Source organism: Littorina saxatilis, linkage group LG7 (assembly GCF_037325665.1).
Source record: "Littorina saxatilis isolate snail1 linkage group LG7, US_GU_Lsax_2.0, whole genome shotgun sequence".
NCBI classification, from domain to species: domain Eukaryota; kingdom Metazoa; phylum Mollusca; class Gastropoda; order Littorinimorpha; family Littorinidae; genus Littorina; species Littorina saxatilis.
Window position 1 is genome coordinate 13,751,667 of NC_090251.1, and position 24,510 is coordinate 13,776,176.

The window sequence follows — 24,510 nt, forward strand, 5'->3', positions numbered from 1 at the left end:
TATATAACACATATAACACTGGCAGTGTTGTGACCCTTTTCTTTGCTGGTGTCATGGGTCATTCACTGCAAGCATTTGGGGGATCATAAGCCCCCCCCCAAAAAAGTTGTATGTTTCTGGTAACATGGCTACAAAAAATAGGGTAGGAAGGTAGGGATTTTTACTTTTTTTGGTCAGGGTAGAAAATAACTATACAGTGACGCAAAGAGACTGGACTTACTATACAAAGAGAAAGACAACACATTACAAAACAAATGAGACAAATTAGGGATGCGGGGTTATCCCCCTTGTGTCGTCTGCCGTCTGTTACTTTTGTTTTGACGCTTTTTTTTTTACAAATGCAATAAAAAAAAGTCTAGGATCGGCGGGAAAAAACTAGATAGGGTCGGGTGACCAGAAACATACAACTTTTTTTGTGTGGCCTAATCTTGATTTGGCTCAGCAAAGTCTGCTAGACTTTTAAAAACAAAACTTGAACTTGAAGATACATGTCAGTATGTGTAATCATCCTGGGTTGAAAGTACATTATGTACACTTGAAGTTTTATGTTGAAATTTCTTTTTGAGTTGGTAAAAGTGCATTTTGTGTGTTGTATTTTCACCAGAACTGCACTGGAAGCCCGGGTGCATAAAACTTCCACACCAGGACACCACATGCAACGCGCTGTCATGACGCCACTGCTATCTTCAGTGCATTCTGAAGGTGCAGACAGGTATGCATTTCCTAGACATTTCAACATAGTGTTGATAGCAAAGAATTAGATGGTTCATGGAAAGAGACGTATTACCTATTTGAGGAATTTAGCTTTTGGTATTTTGGGCAGTATATTATTATGTTAATGAAGTTCCTGTAGTCTTCCGTCAGTAAGGCAGCATCAAACCCAACACCTTTTTTTATTTTTATTTTTTTTATTGATCCATATTTGTACAGTTCTGATATGACCAGAGGGAAACCACTTAAGTAGCTTAGAATTTTGTTGCAAGCACATCTTGTAGGACATGATATGTTCAAAGGACTGGGTGGCCGAGTGGTAACGCACTTGCGCTCGGAAGCACCCCCCGCGGGTTAGGGGGAGTCCCATATTGGTTGGGACGAGAAAAAATTTACCCGATGCTACCCAGCATGTCGTAAGAGGCGACTAACGGTTCTGTTTCTCCTTTTACCCTTGTTAAGTGTTTCTTGTATAGAATATAGTCAATGTTTGTAAAGATTTTAGTCAAGCAGTATGTAAGAAATGTTAAGTCCTTTGTACTGGAAACTTGCATTCTCCCAGGTCATATATTGTACTACGTTGCAAGCCCCTGGAGCAATTTTTTGATTAGTGCTTTTGTGAACAAGAAACAATTAACAAGTGGCTCTATCCCATCTCCCCCCTTTCCCCTATCCCATCTCCCCCCTTTCCCCGTCGCGATATAACCTTGAATGGTTGAAAACGACGTTAAACACAAATAAAGAAAGAACTTGCGCTCGGAAGCGAGAGGTTGCGAGTTCGACCCTGGGTCAGGGCGTTAGCAATTTTCTCCCCCCTTGCCTAACCTAGGTGGTGGGTTCAACTTCAAGTGCTAGTCTTTCGGATGAGACGAAAAACCGAGGTCCCCTCGTGTACACTACATTCGGGTGTGCACGTTAAAGATCCCACGATTGACAAAAGGGTCTTTCCTGGCAAAATTGTATAGGCATAGATAAAAAATGTGCACCAAAATAGGCCCAGGGTTGATGTTGTTTAAAATGCGTTGTTATGCATTTCGTAGTCTTTTGACTGATACAACAAAGTAACTTGTGTTCTGTGGAGGTATTGACATGTAGATTCGAAAACCACTTTGTTATTCTCTGATCACAGGTACGTTACTTCAGAAATTTGACTTGAATTATTGCATTTTTCTTCTTTCCGCCCTATATTTTGAATTTTAGGGGTATAGTTGTTCACAAGGCTGTTGCACCAGACTGAATTAACGTATCTCTAAGACTAAGAGGCTTCTGATTTCTGAAAGCAAATGGAATGACCTTTCATTCAATGCATAATATCTACGTTATCATAATATATAGGCCTACTACTGTAAAGCAAACTTCCGGTTTGTGAATTAAAGGAAACAGTAGAAAGCCGTGTATGTTTGCATCCCTGTCACACACTATTTTACAAGAAATTAAATTGTTATTAGGGTATCTTTGCGTGCATTTCATGTTTCTTTGACAACATTGTAACATCTTCCTGGAAATAACTGAAATCCGTAAAAATAAAAACAGATTTCCGGATTATCCGGGAATTGATAAAAATGATGCCAAAATCACATCCTTTGATATTTTAGGACACTTTTACCATTATTAATCGCTTTATCCTATAATTTAAGAACAATTTGTTGTTTTCAGAAAGATTTTTAAAGCACTACATGTGACTGGAATGCACAGATTTGAAAGAAAAAAATATATTATACACAAATTAGTCTGTCAACAGTAGTTAGTAGGACGAACAGACAGAAGTAAAATTCAATGAATGTGTACCCAGATGCAGGTCAACGAACTGGTGATTCTCAGAAGTGAAGACTGAATTGACAACTGGAATACTTGACACATGTATATATCCATAAGACAAGATGAATACCGGTACTCCGGAGTATTTACGTTTCACCGTTTAGTAGTCACAAACACAATAAAGTCAGTAAAGAATTGTTCACTCAAACAGTAATGTTAGCAGGAAAACACAGTTTGAGATGTCCAGCATCCTGCATGCCAATTACTATTCCAAGTCCTCGTCCAGCTCTTCTTCGCTTTCTGCACTGGAACTGTCTTCAGCGATACTGTCATCAGTGTCATGAGAACGGTTTTCACAGTTTACACACTGGCACAAATCTGTGCAGGGTAGCTCAGCAAGCTTGCATGAGCACTTATTGTTTCTGCAAGCTTTTTTTCTTGCAGCCACACTTCACCAGTTCAACCACAGATGAATATGCAGGAGACCCCTTTATCCATTCTACTTCCAGTGCTGGGTAGTTTTTGTCAGGGTCAAATCTCCATCCATGGCCAACAGAAGGTGGTGCAGATATGGTGGTGGTCACGCAGCATCGCCAAATAGCTGCCTGATATTTGGCTCTTTGGCAATGAAGGGAAAGGCTGTCGCTTGTTGGTGGCAGTGTGTGATTTGCTTTGCAGGATAGCCTGAAAAGGTTGTGTCGAGCTTCATTCACACTTGCTGTGTTTTGCCCATACAGCCTGCACACGAACTCTTCAAGTCTTTGGAGCAGCTCTGGCGAGACCTGCCATTGGTGACCAACTTGCGAGAAGACCTCAGCGAAGTGTGGGAACTGCAGCATCAACTGCAGCGGCTTGATCTTGCCTTTGCCCTTTAAAGAGCTCGTACTCTCGCATCCTGTAAATGCATGGATCCCCACGATGGCTTGAGAAGCAATTTGGCCTAGCATATCTGACACCGGATTTACGTACAACAGCCTCGAGTTGTTCCCAGAGCCAGTGGAGAAATTCAAAGGACAAGACAGTTGACTTGCGTTTGCGATGCACAACAGGAAGACGTCAGTGTCTGGACTCTTGATGACGACGCTCGGAAAGAGAGACGACGCATGTCTGGCATGCAACAATAGACGGGTGTCGGCTTCTTCATGGTCCACGCCAGATCTGCAACGTCTTCAGCCTGAATGGCGTTGACTGAGTCCCTTGACAGCATGCAGCAGCCGCCACCCACTGTTGCATACAAGCTTCTTCCACGGAGTTCTTCGCCTTCCAATGTTTGCCAATGATAAATGAGGAAGCAGCACAGAGATTCTTTGTTTTGGCCTGACATGAGGAATTTCCTGAACTGCTGTGGGGTCTTCTGGTTTGGGCCAAGGGGTCTCTTCAAGCACTGCTGCATTCCACCAGTTCTTCTCTTGAGTTTGTGCGTGTTTACGCTGATGTCCCGGTTGTCGATTTCCCTTGCTGTTTCTTTGAGAAGGTCGACAAGGCGTGTCATGCGCAGTGGTTTACCGTTTTTCACAAGTTTCTTGAAAATCACACGTTCTTTAAAAACACTGTAGGCTCTTGAAGAGTGCCAAGCATACCCACGGGCGCTCCTACTCTCGTCTTGAAGAAGAATGCGTGCATCATTCATGTAGTTTCTGAAGCATGAAGGGTGGTAACAAAGTTCAATAGCCACCTGAAACACATGTGCAGTTGAAAACATATTTAGAAATTGAAAGACTTTCACACTGGTAAAAGACTTTAAAGAATAAATCATTAAATGTTAAAAAATGAAATAAATTAGTTATTTAGCAAAGAGCATAATTGTAAAGTTATGATGTTGCGCTATATAAATGCTCATTTATTATTATTATTATTATTAGTTAAATTAGTACAAAACATCTTAAATGTCGTCAATGGCCTATGCTCTGCTGGGAGCAAAGGGCCTAAGTAAGTAAGTAAGTACAAAACATCACAATGAAACAAAACTATAAAATCCACGATTGGTGTAAGTTCGAACACGTTCTTATGAATATGCATTTTACAAAACAAAAAAGGACTACATGCCGGGATACAGTAAAAAAAAGTATACGTGTGCTTACCAGATCTTTTCCCTCCACCTGCCGAAGAAGTTCCACATGACCTTTCGTCCGTGCAGCACAAAGACGTTTTTCATTTTCAATCAGTTCACAATTTCGCAGGTCTTCTTTGTTTCTTTTCTTTGTTGCTTTGTCGACTATAGTCTTTTCAGTCTTACAGAATATACACAGAGCAGGCAGAACATGCTGATTTTGTTGGTTCGACTTCACTGTTTGCGACGTAGGGTCTGCACTTCTCAGTTTTTTCACACGTGAAGGTGAATCGAGTCCTCAGACGTTGTCACAGTCTTTGCTATGCTGTCAGTGTCCGTTGCATTTCGCTCGAGCTGTTGTATTCTGCAAGTAAATGATTCAATATTGCGAATAAGACGGAGAAAAGACCCATTCAAGGGATACTGAAAGAAATATATATATATAAAATAGTACGTCAGATTGAGTAACCCTGCTCCAGCTACATTTCACCGGACACATACAGAAATAAAGAGAGATGTGATGAAAACAACATAATCAGTTTTGCATTGTATAGCTTGAGTACTGAACACTTTTATTTCGAAAGTGAACATTTTTTTTCACCCCCTCAGTGATGCTTCCCAGTCACGAGGACACAAAACTATTTGAACAACCGTTGCTCCGCATACTTGCTACACAGGCCTCTCCGTCAGTGGTGCGGAAATGCATAAGTTTGCAAGATAGTCCAAACAAAGACCTTGTATATGCCTATTGGGAAGATTAAAACAATGTAATAACTTAAACTATTAAACACACCTGTTTACCAGTGTAAAACGCTGATAGCAATGGCGATGATATCCTCCTTCAATTCTCTGGCCTCTCAAAATCCGGTGCAACATTGAAGAAGTTTCTTGCAACCTCCGCCTGAGGACAATCAAACTTGACCCATCGATCAGCAAACTGTGAACATCTTTCAAATGTCCGATGACTAAATGGTGTAACTTTGATGTCGGTGCTTTCTCCATGTTGTTGCTGTTGAAGCAGACGACATCCTAGCGCATCCTTGACCCCGCGACCTGACATTCCTTCACCGGTTCCACAGTTTTAATTGGTTCCCGCGGGTGCGGTTCAAGCGTTTGGGGTGATGTGCGTGGCGCAATGGATAGCACTTTATTTTGTATTTTTGCTGACTTTTAACGGCTTTTATGGCTAAATGTACCAGTGTTCGCTGAATAACAAAGTGGTTTTAGTGAGAGTGACAATTGCTTTACCCGTTTCAACTGAAATTGTGTAGTATCACGAAAAGACTACGAACCGAAAGGTACACTTTTGGTCCTTGGGCCTAAAATACCCGTGTGACTTGGAATAATAGGCCGTGAAAAGTAGGATATGCGCCGAAATGGCTGCGATCTGCTGGTCGATGTGAATGCGTGATGTATTGTGTAAAAATTCCATCTCACACGGCATAAATAGATCCCTGCGCCTTGAGTCCGAGTCTGGAGATACGCGCGCGATATAAGACTTCATATATAACGTTTCATTTGTGCAGCACACCTACAAGTGCTCCCATGTCTGGGATAGAGCCATTAGGCAGCTGTCATGACAGTTTCACACTGACAGCAACGGAAGTTGAAGAAGAACCAGTTCCTGAAAAGTGCGTACCAAAATTGCAGATTTGTGTAATCTTTTCACAGTTTATGTGTCACTGACTGTGTTTTGATTTACATGTATTCTGAAGTGAAACCAAACCAAGATACTTGTGATTATTCCCCCCTCTGCTTCTTTCTCTCTGTAAACTTGCAGGGCTAGTTATTTTTCAGTAACTTACCCAACAACCAAAATCACTTACCCAACAACGGGCCTGAATCCTCGATAGCTCATGGGTAGAGACTGTACACATTGTGGATCTACTTTTTGCGACTCAAAAGTTCAGAACACTCCAATGTACAAAATATACATTTCTGGAGCAAACAATACAACCATACCGCATTTAAACCAGCAACTACAGGCTTGAACACATGAATCTCAATATAAAATCCATGAGTTTGGTTGTTTTCTGAATTCAGATCTGCCGTGCACAATCGTTTATCGCTAGCAAGATTCCAAGGAAAAGTAACTCTCATACTTTGTCTAGTGACACGAGTAGTTCCCCTTCCAGATTTCGGCTGCATCGACAAGACTGCAATCCGACTGTCAGTTTTCAGCAATATTTCATTTTATAAACAGATCACACGCAATCAATTACAAACATTTAATCAACTTAAAGAACATGCAGCGGTTTCATAGACTATTTTGCCTCAGAAAACTGAACTTCATACAGTTTTTAACGTTGGAACACGCGTGTTAAACTTCGTCTGCTAGTCACATTCGAGGAAAGAACATTTCCTGAGCGATACCAAAACATGAACAGAACACACACTGTCTGCCTTAACCGCCACAGCAGAATGACAACATAACTGTGTACTTGATTTTAGTTCAAAACATGGAAACTGACAAGAAGTGTTAACAGAATTGAATGATTTGCACGGAACTATACAACCGCGCATTAATCGATCGCCTGCGCAGGTAGACTGGTTGGGTGAATATGATTCGATCAATTACTTTCGCACAAAAACTCCTCTTTTCTTTGAATAACTGAAGAAAGGAGGAATAAAGAGGTTACATACCTCGTCTCAGTGATTATCAAAAATAATGGTCTCAGTTCGCGGTCATGAAAAATGCTGTACCTGAATATAATAATAATAATAAATGAGCATTTATATAGCGCAACATCATAACTTTACAATTATGCTCTTTGCGCTTGACACATTTAAAATTCAAACACAGTTATACAAGCATTTACATCTACATTCATAGTCAGCAACGCTTGATTAAAAGCATACACCATCAGACATACATTACATGCCCACCAAATTTGAAACAGATCCATCGAGAACCTTGGGCGTGCATCGCGAACACACAGACACACACACACACAGACACAAGTCGTATATGGGTCATTCTCAGAAATGGTGGTCCAAAGTTACATACAAAGTAAAAGTAAAAAATAAAGTGTCAAGAAATACAAAATAATTGTTTTTACTATGAAGTCTATTGTTTGCTATTCATAATAATGCAAAAATTAGACAAAAAGAGTAATTGGTTGCTGAATAAGAGACGTTTTAAAGTGTTGTATTTACGTGATGAATGCTGTAACATGGAAACCAAATTCCAACTTTAAACCAGTCCTAAGCCTTCAATCCTTTGTGCATTTTCTATCAGTTCTGCAGTATTTTTGTGTTCTACCCAACACATTCTAGTTATGAAAGGTAAGGACTTCAACTAATATTGGTAAAAAAATGACATTTGGAACAAAATTAAGGTGAATGTCGCAACACAGAAACGAAATGCTTGAACCACTTTCGGTTCCTGTGCGACAGACATGAATCTGCACTGTTTGGCCTTTCCTGCCGGCAAAACCCGTCTGACCCAAAATAACTACACAATTCGTCAGAGTTTGCTGTATTTGTTGAAAGTTCCTGTTGCGTTCAGATTACCCATTTTAAGTACTTGATGAATGTCGAACATCGACGATCAGAGGATACAAAAACTTCTTGGCTGCTTTGTTCCGCTAAACTTCGCGCTTTGAGAGACTGTTTGCACTCGATATCCTTCCGACACAACATTGTCGCCATCCGCGGTGTGTAAGTTTGTGACAAAGCTTTGCAGGCTCGACAATTAAGTAAAAACCATCTTCAGTCGTAACGTAGGTCAGGAAACGACGCCATGAGTTTCAGCAAATGATATGATTCTGGTGTTTTCTGTGAATATTTGGCTGTGATTCAAAGGACTATTTTCTTGTTCGAACTTCCTGTGCGCCAAAGAGCAAAAAATAGCCGTGATGTGGCAAAGTCATGGAGCACATTGCTGTCCGATGTTCGCGCGTCGAGTCTGGATATGATGCGTTATGACATTCATAATTTTTTGTTCGAAGCCCGTAACTTCAAATTCAGCGTGAGTTTTTGCAAAGATGTGTTGCTACGTCCAAGACTGAACTCCTGACTGTCGATTGCAGTAATTTGTTGGTGTTTGCATGTTTGCATTTAGCCATGAGACTGAACATATTGTTGATCACGAAAGTCGTGTAACGCTTCGGCGATCCGGAAACGGCCAAACTTCGCAATTGAAAAGCACACAAAAACAACACCAACGTATAGAAACCTTTTTTATTGTCATACAACAATGCTTTAATGTCTCAGGAATAGATTCAGATGAAAAAAGTCGTAGAAATAATTTTAATTTACTTTTTCATGATTTCAAATGTGTCACCCCTACTCACTCTCACTGGACCACCATTTCTGAGAATGATCCATATATATAGATATATACATGTAGTATGTATTTGCCAACCTTCGACACTCCGAAAAAGAGATAGCGGAAGTCAATGTCAGATCAAGTTTGTATTGGCTACTTCCTAACGACTTGTAAGGGGATGTTTCATTGGCTAAGAAATGTGTAACACTCTAGCTTTTCATTATCGGAGTGTATACAGACCCATCGATCCTGTATACACTAGGAGTGTGTATAGCTTTTGCCAAAAGGAAACAAAAACCGGAGTGGCTCGGGAACCGGCAGTTGCGGACAGTACGTCCTCACAAATTAGACGTTCTTAGTTTTCCCTATCCAGCAGATATTCATCTTAGCTCTGCAGTTGTTAGCGATTTGCGTTCAGGTTCATTAGCGATTTTCGCTCGGGTTTGTTAGCGATTTGCTCATGTGTGTGAGGTTGTTGGTTGGAGCCCATGCAGCGAACACTTAAAACAACAACGTTTGATCATCTTATTAACTTCTCTCGTTTTCTTCTTAACCAGCCTTTCTTTAATTGCTCGATTCTACTTTACTCCAAAGCACTTTAGTGATCAAACTGAGATTGCAACAACAAAGCTAGTCATGCAGTCACAAGTCACTCCCAGTGCATCCGCGAACCAAGCAACGTGAAATACTGGTCCGGAGGTATATATATACACAAATGAACATGGAAGCAAACAAAAACAAACAAATGACAACAAAACATAAGTCTGCTTTGCATCGAATTGCTTGCTTTGACAGAATCTCTGACACCTGCGAACCGTTACTCTCGTTACTCTGAGTTGCTGGTCAGTGATCGTGCTGTTTCCAAAATACAATTAGGCAGACCTGTTTACCCTTACGATTTTGGCGTAATTTATTACGATTTTCTGCAAAAAATACGCCATTCCGCTATCCGTGTCAAGACTACGATTTTCATAAATAAAAAAAAATGTAAACTTTTTTTAACAAAATTTTAAAAATTTATTCACATGTTTGGCATTGTTTTTTTTCAATGGCAAAATGGGGTGAAAAAGCACAGGAATGATGGATATGTGCATGATTGCGTTTCGCAGACACAGTTGTCATGTGCGTTGTAATTGGCGACGAATGCTGGATGATTACTATTTTTGTGCCAGGATTACTATTTTTGGGGCTGAGCATTACTCCAAAACACTTATGGGGGTAAACAGGTCTGATTAGGTCTTTCTGAAACTTAAAGCTCCATGAATCATTCTAAAAAAAATAGCAAAAATCACAGTTCTTTGCATTGAACTTTAGAAGAAAATCGTAAAATAAAATTAACAAATCGGATTAAAAAAAAATATAGGTAGCAGTGGAGAAAGTCGGTCCCCGAGCCTGAGGGCTCCGTAACCGGCTCACTACAGTGGCTCGGGAACTGGTGAGTCGGTCAGCATTAATTTCGCGCTTCACACGACTTGTTTCATTTTTCAGAGAGCATGTGTTGCAATTTTAAATGAAGAAATTCATCAAGTTAGCAAACATCATTTTCAATGTCACAAGGGAAGCAAAGCTGAGATTGAGCATTGTCGTACTTCCCTACAGGTAATGCACCCGGGTGCACACCCTGCATACAAGAAAAACACTTTTGCACAGGAAGTGCACCAACAGGGAATGCACCCTTTTGTTCCACGGGGTCAAATCACCCAGAAATCACATACAGTAGTTCTAAAGTCGAACCCCCCATATTACAAACCCCTCCCTTATATCTCTTACCAGTTCACTCCCTTACCCATCGTAAGCAAGCTTACAATGCCCCCCTCCCCCCCCTGTAGTTTTCCACTGACCAATTATCTAATTATCGAGGAAAAAAAATGGTTATTTTACATTGGATGGGTCGGACAGTGGATAAACTCATATGTTAGACACACTTTATGACAGAAACAAGCTGGTTTTTTTTTATAAGTTAGTTATAGGAATGCATTATTAGGCCCAAAAAAAGAAAGTCTGTTGATAGTAACATAGGCCAAAAAAATAGGGTCGGTAGTTCAGCACTTTTTTTTTTTCTTCACAAAAACATATTTTCAAGTTATTTTGCCAAAAAGGAAGACTTTCTTTTTTTTTCCTTTTTTTCCCCCCTCCAAAAAACCATATTTTTGTTATTTTGCCAAAAAACAAACTGGGTTTTTTTTGTTGCCCCAAATGCCAAAAAAAAGTCTAGGGTCGCGCGAAAAAATAGGGTCGGTCGGGGTACTGTAAACAGACTATTTTTTTTGTTTGGCATGCGTATGTCATGAAATGTCTAACTTTGAAATTTGGGTGGGGGTATTCAGGTGATAATAACTTTTTTGTTTATCAGCAAAACTCAATAAAACTTTGCTATGTTATGTAAAATGAATGCCAAAACAGACTAGTTAGCAGCATATCTAAAATAAACTGAACACACACAAAAAATCTTCTTTGTGTTTGTCACCTTTTCAAAAAAATGGACGTACAAATTTCAACAAAAATCATGTTGTCACCCCCATAACCTTTTTGACTCACATGCGAAGCAAAAGTGAGTCTATGTACTCACCCGAGCCGTCCGTCCGGCCGGCCGGCCGGCCGGCCGGAAAACTTTAACATTGGATATTTCTTGGACACTATTCAGTCTATCAGTACCAAATTTGGCAAGATGGTGTATGATGACAAGGCCCCAAAAAACATACATAGCATCTTGACCTTGCTTCAAGGTCAAGGTCGCAGGGGCCATAAATGTTGCCTAAAAAACAGGTATTTTTCACATTTTTCACATTTTCTCTGAAGTTTTTGAGATTGAATACCTCACCTATATATGATATACAGGGCAAAGTAAGCCCCATCTTTTGATACCAGTTTGGTTTACCTTGCTTCAAGGTCAAGGTCACAGGCGCTCTTCAAAGTTGGATTGTATACATATTTTGAAGTGACCTTGACCCTGAACTATGGAAGATAACTGTTTCAAACTTAAAAATTATGTGGGGCACATGTTATGCTTTCATCATGAGACACATTTGGTCACATATGGTCAAGGTCACTTTGACCCTTATGAAATGTGACCAAAATAAGGTAGTGAACCACTAAAAGTGACCATATCTCATGGTAGAAAGAGCCAATAAGCACCATTGTACTTCCTATGTCTTGAATTAACAGCTTTGTGTTGCATGACCTTGGATGACCTTGACCTTGGGTCAAGGTCACATGTATTTTGGTAGGAAAAATGTGTAAAGCAGTTCTTAGTGTATGATGTCATTGCTAGGTTTAGTTATTTGACCTTGACCCTGTAAAGGTCAAGGTCAAGCATGTGAGTCGTATGGGCTTTGCCCTTCTTGTTTACCTTTAAAGATAGCACAATTATCTTTGCAAATATGAAAAGCTTATTCATTGGCTCACGAAGTGTAGCCTATGCGATCGTAACTTTGTCTGTCTGTGCGTGCGTGCGTATGTGCGTATGTGCGTGCGTGCGTGCGTGTGTATGTCTGTGGTAGAAACTTTAACATTTCGTCATTTGAAGACGTCACATTATGGCGTAAGAGGGTTAGACGTCACGCGAAGGAATGTCTCGGTCATTGTTATTTTGAGCGGGCCGAGACTATTTGGCAGTCGTGTCTGTAAGTAGGCTACATGCAGACAGACAGATCTAGATCTAGTGTCTCGCTTTCTTGCACAGTGTCACCAATGCTTACTGTGTGTATGTGTGTATGTGTGACGGAGTGATTGAGTTTGTGTTACTGTTTGTCGATTTCTTACGTGAGCCTTGAAGGCTTCGCCTCTTGTTTTCCTTTCATTTGATATGTAACTTTCTATATTTCATTTAGAATATGACCACAGATAGCCACTCGGCAAGTAGGCACCAACAGCACTGTAAAATATGCCCTGAAACCCCCGAACTGGTAAGAGTTAAGGCCCTCTTTTCTCAGACTTTCTGTTCATAGCCTTTGTGAATTTACCCCCATTTTAAGACTCCCTTGAAGACCTAGCTGATTTTATCAGATCTATGGAGGTCTTAAAAGGGGGGTTCCACTATGCAAGGGTAGAAGATTTGATGCTGTTTGTGAGACATAACTTTCAACTCTGCATGATTGTATTCTTGTCACAGGATGGAGGGAGAGGACCCGGCAGTGAAGATGGAGGTGAAGATGGAGATTGATGTCGCTGAAGAGCCACCACAGTCTTGGTTTATGACCCAGCAACATACACATGGTGAGTATTTGTACCCTGTGTTTCACAGCAAGCAAGGTTGTGTGTGTATATGTCTTGGGTGTGCGTCTGTGGGCATGCGTGCACAGGCGAGCATGTGTTGTGTGATATCAGGCTAGTCTTTTTACATTTAGTCAAGTTTTGACTAAATGTTTTAACATAGAGGGGGAATCGTGACGAGGGTGGTGGTGTCTGTGTGTGTGTGTAGAGAGATTCAGAGTAGACTACTGGACTGATCTTTATGAAATTTTACATGAGAGTTCCTGGGCATGATATCCCCAGACTTTTTTTTCTCATTTTTTGGATAAATCAATCAATCAATCCATGACGCTTATATCGCGCATATTCCGTGGGTACAGTTCTAGGCGCTCTGCAGTGATGCCGTGTGAGATGAAATTTTATACGGCCAGTAGATTGCAGCCATTTCGGCGCATATTTACCTTTCACGGCCTATTATTCCAAGTCACACGGGTATAGGTAGACAATTATTAACTGTGCCTAAGCAATTTTGCCAGGAAAGACCCTTTTGTCAATCGTGGGATCTTTAACGTGCACACCCAATGTAGTGTACACGGGGGGAGGGTTCGGACACCGAAGAGAGTCTGCACACAAAGTTGACTCTGAAATAAATTTCCGCCGAACCTGGGATCGAACTCACGCTGACAGCGGCCAACTGAATACAAATCCAGCGCGCTACCAACTGAGCTATATCCCCGCCCAAATGTCTTTGATGATGTCATATCCGGCTTTTTGTAAATGTTGAGGCGACACTGTCACACCCTCATTTTTCAATAAAATTTATTGAAATTTTGGCTAAGCAATCTTCGACGAAGGCCGGACTTTGGTATCGCATGTCAACTTGGAGGCTTAAATTAAAAATCTCACAAGCCTTTCGGGCTTCACTCCATCCCAAGGTTTGCATACTTTGGCATGTTTGTCTTACGGTCTCCTCGAGGGTTTGTCCTCCTCAGCACTGAGTGGACAACTTTACGCAGGAATCGTTCCAGGGCATTGGCATTGTCTACCATACCCGTGTGACTTGGAATAAGGCCGTGAAAGGTAAATATGCGCCGACATGGCTACAATCTACTGGCCGTATAAAATGTCATCTCACACGGCATCACTGCAGAGCGCCTAGAACTGTACCCACGGAATATGCGCGATATAAGCCTCATTGATTGATTGATTGATTGATTCCCTTCCTTTCTTAAGGGGGGGGGGGGGGGGCAGCTTGTCTTTCCCTCGACTCGGCTTGGGTTTATTAATCCAAGGCTTGGTTCTCTTCCCGGGCCGTTTTACGGTCCAGGAGATTGGAAGAAGTGCTGGGCACAGCTTACTGGCTCTCTGAAGTTGTCTTTCGCAACTTTTGCCTGAGAGACATCACGGCTGTCAATCTGGATGGTTCTTGGGTCCTTTCCTGCCTTTTTGGCAGTGGGCCCTTTCCTGCCTTTTTGGCAGTGGGCCAGTTCCTGCCAAGGGTTTTAGAGTGAGTTAGATTTTTCTTTTCCACCGGGCCCTTCCTGACTTGTTGGCAGCGGGCCAGTTTCTGGCAGGGATTTTTAGAGTGAGTTAGATTTTTCTTTCCCACCTCCTTGTTGAAGCTATCTGCTATATGTGATTCGGAGTAAGAATATGTAATTTAATCGAAAATTTTATAAGTAAATTTTCATTTGATTAATATACTTACTCGAATCACATAGTGAATTCCCTCCCGCCAACCCCGCTTATGTTTTTTTTAGTTTTCTTAAAGCCGTATGATTTGACCACGTGTTGAGTAGCGGTAGTGACGTAGGGCACACCAATGGGAGGTAACTCCCCGGGTGTGGGGTCATTACCATGGCTACGTTTACACTTTTTGTGGTGGGGTTGCTTCCCTTTAAAATTGTTTAAGACGGGTAGCCTTTTCAGACCTTAGCATCCTAGACTGCGTCAATGCTATATGTGATTCGGGTAAGTATATTAATCAAATGAAAATTTACTTATAACATTTTCGATTTTAGGGGTGACCTTGTTTGACAGACTGTCACGGGATGCCTATACAAAGTACCATCAATCGGACAAATGATATGTACAGCTGACATAATTACCTTTTTGAGCATATAAAGTTTAACTAAAATGAATTGCGTTTTAATGCTTTTCTTAGCAAGTGAAAATTGCTGCAATAATTTTTTGGCCAAGTTTAGTAAGGAATGGGGCATGTGTGCTGGACAATCTGTGTGTTTGCGGGCACAGGCGTGCATGTGATTGTGTGATATCAGGCCAGTAGGGACTTGGGCAGAAACACTCGGTCGGTAGCTGGTCTGGCGCGGAAACAGGTGATGTCTATTGTCATGGGGTTGAATCCGAGGTTTGCGAAAGGGTTTATTACTTAAAGTCAGCTCTCTGAACTGTGAGTTACTCTTGGTGTCTGCATAACATGCCGTGTGTTTAATAAAGATCCTGGGTTGACAGTGACAGTTTAAGGGCATTAATTCATTCGCGTTGTATCGGACTTCCTAATCCGACAGCTGTGCTTTGCGTTGCCGGCATCTCGGATGTTACGATCCGACGTATGTAACTAATTTTTAACGGTGTGAATGGCCCCGCTGACCAAGGGAAACAACCCCCACAGTAAACGTCTGCCTGTCTACAGTGGTACCATTCACAGTGAACAGTTCCTTCCCTTCAATTGTTGGGAATGTTTGATTTTTTTGACGGTGTGTGACCCACATGTTTTGACTATTCCAAGATGGCGGATCGTTCTGCTACAAGACGTATTAACTTGAAAAGAGTGCTAGAACTTGTTATTCAGGATGGTTCTGACCTAAACCCCCCCGGGTTAGGGGGAGACCATATTGGTTGGGACGAGAAAGAATTTACCCGATGCTCCCCAGCATGTCGTAAGAGGCGACTAACGGTCGTAACGTAGGTCGGGAAACGACGCCATGAGTTTCAGCAAATGATATGATTCTGGTGTTTTCTGTAAATATTTGGCTGTGATTCAAAATTTAGGTCTTTTATGGCAAAACCATAGACTTACTACATACCAGTAAGAATAGCCAGGGCTAACACAAAAAGTGAAACACCTGAAAAGCAGGGGACCGCGGCAGCGCCCCCAGAAGCTAAGGCTTTTTTTTGACTCACATGCGAAGCAAAAGTGAGTCTATGTACTCACCCGAGTCGTCCGTCCGGACGTCCGGACGGAGTTTTATTATCTAATGTACCCAAGTAACCTTCCCACATGGATCCCATGTGGGCCCCAAGTGGGATCCCACATGGTGACGTGGGAAGTCCCACATGGGCGCCATGTGGGATTTGATTACAGCTTCCAGTGGGAGCCCAGTGGGAAGTAAATGGGACACGAGTGGGAAACGGGTGGGACACGACTGGGAAACCGGTGGGGCACGAGTGGGATCAGGGTGGGAAACGAGTGAGATTCACGGGTGGAAAACGAGTGGGATTCAGGTAGGAAGCGAGTGGGAATCAGGTGGGAAGCAAGTGGGATTCAGGTGGGAAACAAGTGGGGTTTAAATCGGAAACGTGTGGAACTTCTTCTTAATTCTTCTTCTTCTGACTTCCATAGAGGACTCAGGTTCTTGCGAACGTCTCAAGAGTCCTGCGAATTTAAAAATCATCAATGTATAAAGAAAAGAAAAAACAAAAACAACTGATACACACGTATACATATTCAAGCACACACACACACCAGTTTTTAATCACTCAAATCAACTTGACGCTGGATTACGGGCGCGCGCGCAGCCACGTGGGAAAGCCGTGTTGATGCGTTCATCAACCTTCGAGTTTGACAGTAATCCCACTGATCGTCTTCGCTTTGTTGAATATGAAGCCGCCATTATATTACTCGGTGTATAGGGACAAAGAACAAAGTTTTACTTTAAGAAACCGGATTTTTTATACGTTTTCAAAAACCGGATTTTCAGCGAGAACTGGAAAGGTGTTATCCCTGAATAGCTGAAAGAGATACTGCTCACTATATTGATCTGACTGTTTGGGGAGAGTTTTAACCGATTTTGACGAATCTGGGGAATCCACTGTGCATGAACATCATCTACACGCAATGCGGCATGATTTGCTTTAAAAAGCACCACAAGTATGGTAATCAATAAAACAAGTCGCGTAAGGCGAAATTACTACATTTTGTCAAGCTGTGGAACTCACAGAATGAAACTGAACGTAGTCCGCCGCTAGTGCAAAAGGCAGTGAAAGTGACGAGCCTGTTTGGCGCGGCAGCGGTTGCGCTGTGCTTCATAGCACGCTTTACTGTACCTCTCTTCGTTTTAACTTTCTGAGCGTGTTTTTAATCCAAACATATCATATCTATATGTTTTTGGAATCAGGAACCGACAAGGAATAAGATGAAATAGTTTTTGAAACGATTTCGGAAATTTAATTTTAATCATAATTTTTATATTTTTAATTTTCAGAGCTTGTTTTTAATCCAAATATAACATATGTATATGTTTTTGGAATCAGAAAATGATGAAGAATAAGATGAACGTAAATTTGGATCGTTTTATAAAAATTTTTTTTTTTTTACAATTTTCAGATTTTTAAGCCACAAAACTGAAATGCAATACCAAAATCCGTCCTTCATCGAAGATTGCTTGGCCAAAATTTCAATCAATTTGATTGAAAAATGAGGGTGTGACAGTGCCGCCTCAACTTTTACATATGACGTCATCAAAGACATTTATCGAAAAAAAGAAAAAAACGTCCGGGGATATCATTCCCAGGAACTATCATGTCAAATTTCATAAAGATCGGTCCAGTAGTTTAGTCTGAAACGCTCTACACACACACACACACACACACACACACACACACACACACACATACACCACGACCCTCGTCTCGATTCCCCCTCTATGTTAAAACATTTAGTCAAAACTTGACTAAATGTAATGAAAGCGAACAAAGGAGCTTCGGGGCACTACCTCTCTCAGATGTTGGCAACAAAGTACATGTAGTTGAGATGCGCTGCCCATGACGGGCCCCTAGCTAAATAGTATTGTCATCATTTTCACGAGTTTTCATTCACAAGCACCTGGTAAATAAATCTCATGTTCCCCGGGGAATAAATCCCCGGTTACCATAGTTGCAGGAAGCCCTATTACATGGATAATCAAAAGCAAACCCAATAGAAACGCTCGAGGATTCTTCGGCTCTTTTCATTGGCGTTTCCCCAGACCTAAACAGACGACAAGACACTGCTTTGCAAAGTTCCAAAAACCAACTGGCAAACTGGCAAAAGTAAACAAAAAAACAAAGCTACTTCAATAAATTCGTCACAAACAAATGAAACCTACCGATATGTCATGTCTTCTTACAAAGTCATGGAGTGAGAAACACGAACGTTCAAGTGAAACCAATTGACCCCTGAGCTGACACACACATTTTGACCCGTGCACAAGACGTATCGATAAATGAAGCACAAATAAGAAATAATGATAAAAGCAAAGAAAATAGCAACAAGATATGCAAACATCTCACAAAGCCGAGCAAGCAGATTGACAGGTCTAATGAAAAACAAAGAGGTACTGAGTCGGAAACAAGATCGCGATTCTTTCCTTCGCTGCACGACGCAAATCTTCTGTGACCTTTGACTCAACGTAGCTTCCACATTCGATTACTAAGCTTAATACTCACAACTGAAAGCCGAGGGAGTGGAATACCGAGATGAACAAACAGAACTGTGCATCCTCAAACCTGACATATTCATCCCAACATTTTATGAACTTTAAAATACAGAAAGTTGCTTTCACACGCCAGCTTTGATTGCCAGTGGTTATCCGCACGGAACTCGTGTGGTTATTAGCACGGAACCCGTGTTTCAAAGCATGGCTCCCTGGGTTGATTATCTTATTTTCTCACAACCAAAATGATGACAAAAACGATGTTTGGTGGTTTGTTGTCAGACCAGCTTTTTTTGTCGGTCCTCGGGGGGCATATCGACTTTTGTTTCATATTTATTGACCGCGGCCTTCGGCCTTGGTCAATAAATATGAAACAAAAGACGATATGCTCCCCCTCGGACGACAAAAAAGCTGGTCTGTCAACAACCCATCAAACATCTTATAATGTTCACCACATACACTAACAAGGCAAGTAACTCCTGACACAAACTGAGCTTCTGAAAAAGTGCTTTCTTTGCCTAGTTTTTGACATGTTGTAATTAAGCTGTAATAACACTTTCTTTTAAAAAGTGAAGGCAGTCCTCCAACATGGTAGCATTATTTGCAACACAGAATATTTTTTGGTATATTTATAACTTTGGAAGCAATCTGAGGATCAGGTTTTTCCTTTGGTAATTATACTATTTAATTGCTTTTAAAATGTGTCAGCAATTTGTCTGTTACAGGACAAATTGCAGCCAATGTTGACAGTGATACCTGGCTAAAGAAAGAGGCAGAAGAACAAGCTACAGCCAGTGCAGACAGTGATACCTGGCTGAAGAAAGAGGCAGGAGAAGGACAAGCTACTGCCAGTGCTGACAGTGATACCTGGCTGAAGAAAGATGCAGGAGAAGGACAAGCTACGGTCAGTGCTGACAGTGATACCTGGCTGAAGAAAGAGGCAGGAGCAGGACAAGCTACAGTCAGTGCTGACAGTGATACCTGGCTGAAGAAAGAGACAGGAGAAGGACAAGCTACAGTCAGTGCTGATACCTTGCTGAAGAAAGAGGCAGGAGAAGGACAAGCTACAGTCAGTGCTGACAGTGATACCTTGCTGAAGAAAGAGGCAGGAGAAGGACAAGCTACAGTCAGTGCTGACAGTGATACCTGGCTGAAGAAAGAGGCAGGAGAAGGACAAGCTACAGCCAGTGCTGACAGTGATACCTGGCTGAAAAAAGAGGCAGGAGAAGGACTATCCACAGGCTGTACTGACAGTGATACCTGGCTGAAGGAAGAGGCAGGAGAAGAGCTGTCTGATACTGACAGTAACTTCAACACTGATTCACAGCTAAACACAAACACCACAGGAGCACACTTGTCTGCTGGTAAAACTCGACCAAAGGAGCACACGTTTAAACGTCTACAAGTGCATCGGTGCTCACATTGTAGTTCTGTCTTTGATTTTCCAAGCGGGTTGAAGAGACATCTACTAACGCATACAGATGAGCGACCACATAAGTGCAATCAATGCAGTGCTGCTTTTGCTCGATGTGGTTCCTTGAAGAAACATATGTTCGTGCACACAGGGGAACGACCACATAAGTGTGGTCAATGCAATGCTGCTTTTGCTCAATCTGGTTACCTGAAGGGCCACATGTTGACACACACAGGGGAACGACCACATGTGTGTGGTCAATGCAATGCTGCTTTTGCTCGATCTGGTTACCTGAAGGACCACATGTTCACACACATAGGTGAGCGACCACATAAGTGCAATCAATGCAGTGCTGCTTTTGTTCTTTCAGGTTCCCTGAAGAACCACATGTCGACCCACACAGGTGAGCGACCACATAAGTGTGGTAAATGCAATGCTGCTTTTGCTCGATCTGGTATCCTGAAGAACCACATGTTGACACACACAGGGGAACGACCACATAAGTGCGGTCAATGCAGTGCAGCTTTTACTCATTCTGGTTCCCTGAAGAACCACATGTTGACACACACATGTGAACGACCTCATCAGTGTTTGCAGTGCAATGCTTGTTTTGCTCTTTCAGGTTCACTGAAGAACCACATGTTGACACACACAGGTGAGCGACCACATAAGTGCAATCAATGCAGTGCTGCTTTTGCTCGATTTTTTCCCTTGAAGAAACATATGTTCACACACACAGGGGAACGACGTCAATGCAATGCTGCTTTTGCTCGATCTGGTTCCCTGAAGAACCACATGTTGACACACGTAGGTGAGCGACCACATAAGTGCAATCAATGCAGTGCTGCTTTTGTTCTTTCAGGTTCCTTGAAGAACCACATGTTGACACACACAGGTGAGCGACCACATAAGTGTGGTAAATGCAAAGCTGCTTTTGCTCGATCTGGTTCCCTGAAGAACCACATGTTGACACACACAGGGGAACGACCACATAAGTGCGGTCAATGCAGTGCAGCTTTTGTTCATTCTGGTTCCCTGAAAAACCACATGTTGACACACATAGGTGAGCGACCACATAAGTGCAATCAATGCAGTGCTGCTTTTGTTTTTTCAGGTTCCTTGAAGAACCACATGTTGACACACACAGGTGAGCGACCACATAAGTGTGGTAAATGCAATGCTGCTTTTGCTCGACCTGGTTCCCTGAAGATCCACATGTTGACACACACAGGGGATCGACCACATAAGTGCGGTCAATGCAGTGCAGCTTTTGCTCATTCTGGTTCCCTGAAAAACCACATGTTGACACACACAGGTGAGCGACCACATAAGTGCAATCAATGCAGTGCTGCTTTTGCTCGATCTTTTCCCTTGAAGAAACATATGTTCCTACACACAGGGGAACGACCACATAAGTGTGGTCAATGCAATGCTGCATTTGCTCGATCCGGTTCCCCGAAGGACCACATGTTGACACACACAGCTGAGCGACCACCTAAGTGCGATAAATGCAGTGCTGCTTTTGCTAATTCTGGTTCCTTGAAGAAACAGGTTTACACACACACACACACACACACACACACACACACACACACACACACACACAGGGGAAAGACCACATAAGTGCGGTGAATGCAGTTCTGATTTTTCTGAGTCTGGTTCCTTGAAGAAACATATGTTGACACACACAGGTGAAGGACCTCATGAACCGGCACGGTTGGCCTTGTGGTAAGGCGTCCGCTCTGATATGGCCACCGGCACGGTTGGCCTAGTGGTAAAGCGTCCACCCCGTGATCGAGAGGTCGTGGGTTCGAACCCCGGCCGGGTCATACCTAAGACTTTAAAATTGGCAATCTAGTGGCTGCTCCGCCTGGCGTCTGGCATTATGGGGTTAGTGCTAGGACTGGTTGGTCCGGTGTCAGAATAATGTGACTGGGTGAGACATGAAGCCTGTGCTGCGACTTCTGTCTTGTGTGTGGCGCACGTTATATGTCAAAGCAGCACCGCCCTGATATGGCTCTTCGTGGTCGGCTGGGCGTTAAGCAAACAAACAAACAAACAAACAAACTGATATGGCCCTTCGTGGTCGGCTGGGCGTTAAGCAAAGAAACAAACAAACAAACAAACGAACGACCTCATTAATGTAGTCAGTGCAGTGCTGCTTTTGCTCAGTTTCACGCCGTATAAACGGTTGCGTCCACTGAAAGCCGCGGCATCGGTTGCATCAACTAAAAGCCTCGTGATCAGGACACGCGAGGTGAGTTTCTCCACAAAATTACAAATCTCTTCTCTTAGTTATTAGATTATCACATAACTTTTGTTTACACTTTGAACTTAGGTGTTGTAGCATCGCATCATCGATTTTTTTCATTGATTGCATATCCGTGGGAATGTTGAACTGTGATTATTTACACTTTTTCTAGCGCATTTTTGTAAATTTTGACTTTCAACCTTCACCACTAAAAATCAAGCTTTCGGACAAAGCTACAGACAATTAAAATGTAATCAATGATTATTTATTGACCATTGGGTTAAAATTTTATTAGCTAATGTTACATAGTTACTTCATAATTTACGGATGGGGTCCTGATTTGGCCTATTATGGTCCGCTGGACCCGAAAAGCAACAGCTAACTAACTAACTAACTATAATTTACGGATATGCAAGGACACTAAACAGTTTGACGGTTGCACACCACGGAAAATCCTTGTACAGACCGGTTGTGTGCCACGGTAGTCATCGATTGTGCGCCGTGGAAGTAATTGAAAGTTTAAAAGGTTTACTTTAAGGCTGCAAAATCGCTTCTGAACATTGTACAACAAATATCATACCATGTAATGGTGTACAGTGGCCAGCAAAAGTATCGCACCAAATGGGAAGAACGGAAATAACTAAAATTGCATTTGCTGCAGACAAGAAGTCTTGTGTTATATGCTGCCTATCTTGATGTTAATGACTGTTATAGATCTCTCTCTCTCTCTCTCTCTCTCTCTCTCTCTCTCTCTCTCCCTCTCTCTCTCTCCTTGGACGATGAACGTTCGGTTCTAGACCTGTCTCACTTCCTATAACAAGTGTTTGACTTTTGATGACATAATCATGATATAAAGTAAATATATTCTTATTGGCATATTGTGCCTATTTTTGTGTGTGTGTACTAAAAGCGTATAATGTTCTTAATTTTGTTTATATCCGTACGTATTGGTATTATCTGTATATGCAAGGTCTCAAACAAGGATGCTTGGCAAGCCCAAGCCTGTTCTCTTTTTTGATTAACGAACTTGCGTCTGAAATGATTCTAAAAGGGAGGCATGGAATTCAACTTCTTCCGGGTGAAATTGAACTATTTATCATGATGTTTGCTGACGACATAGCATTGCTCTCAGTGACACCGGTGGGACTACAAAACCAGCTAAATGTATTGCATGAAGTTGCCAACAGATTAGGTTTAAAGGTAAACAAAGAAAAAACAAAAGTGTTGGTATTTCGCAACGGTGGATACTTGGGGAAAAACGAAGCCTGGACATTCGGTCACGACAACATGTACGTTACCAACTCGTATAAATATCTCGGCTTAACCTTGACCACCAAAGTTTCCATCCAATGATGCTTTGAAGACTCTATTGTACGAGCTAAGCGTGGTGTTATCGACATTTTTAGAGTTCTGTGGAATATTGGATGTTATGATCTAAACCTTTTTTTCACACTCTTTGATACACAGATTACCCCCATATTGCTATACGGTTCAGAAATGTGGGGTTGTTTTGATTGCTCTAACATTGAAAAGGTACACATGTTCGCATGCAAACGGATAATAGGTGTTTCCCCTCAAAGTCCCAACTGCATGGTATACGGAGAACTCGGTAGATTTCCCCTATCAGTTCTCGCTGCTACCAGATGCGTTAAATACTGGTTGTGGCTAAATCGCCTCCCCAACACAAGATATGTATAAATGGCCCATGTGATGATGAGGAACATGGCAGACAGAGGGACAGACAATTGGTCCGCTAGGGTCAGGAACCTCCTATGTGAAAATGGGTTTGGACATGTGTGGACGTACGGCTATGTCGGCAACGAAAAACACTTTATCAAGGCTTTTCAACAACGCCTAAAAGACTGCTTTATCCAGAACTGGCATAGTAAGCTGGAAGACAGTGAGAGGTATGACACATACAAATTGTTTAAACCTGATTTTGGAAGAGAAAGGTACCTTGACCAAATAGACAATCCATATATTCAAAAAGTGTTCACAAAATTCAGACTTGGGGTTTCACCCTTGATGTGCTGAACAAACAGAGATACTCTGCAAACGGTTCCCATGTTTGCCCACTTTGCAGATACCCTCACGAAAACGAGCACCACTTTCTTTTTAAGTGCCCAGTATACTCGGATATAAGAGAAACTTACTTGGAAAATGTCTTTGAAATTGGTCAACTCGAAAACTCGTCAATGCAGATACTACCAA

At 41.9% G+C, this 24,510-nt stretch overlaps 1 protein-coding gene across 1 annotated transcript; it reads left to right on the plus strand.

Annotated features, from left to right (window-relative positions):
- The first annotated feature begins 609 nt into the window (after positions 1-609).
- On the plus strand, positions 610-24,250 carry LOC138970732 (zinc finger protein 431-like). Its single transcript, XM_070343232.1, has 3 exons — positions 610-712; positions 12,901-13,004; positions 19,360-24,250. The coding sequence occupies exons 1-3, from the start codon at positions 654-656 to the stop codon at positions 21,669-21,671; spliced, it is 2,475 nt and encodes an 824-aa protein (XP_070199333.1). The 5' UTR covers positions 610-653; the 3' UTR covers positions 21,672-24,250.
- Positions 24,251-24,510: the final 260 nt, after the last annotated feature.

What these genes read in the sequence shown, in the direction of transcription:
- LOC138970732 (XM_070343232.1), top strand. Translation starts at nt 654, where the DNA reads ATGCAACGCGCTGTCATGACGCCACTGCTATCTTCAGTGCATTCTGAA. An exon ending in CATTCTGAAGGTGCAGACAG is followed by an intron (nt 713 to 12,900) that starts GTATGCATTTCC and finishes TTCTTGTCACAG; the next exon opens with GATGGAGGGAGAGGACCCGG. An exon ending in GACCCAGCAACATACACATG is followed by an intron (nt 13,005 to 19,359) that starts GTGAGTATTTGT and finishes TGTCTGTTACAG; the next exon opens with GACAAATTGCAGCCAATGTT.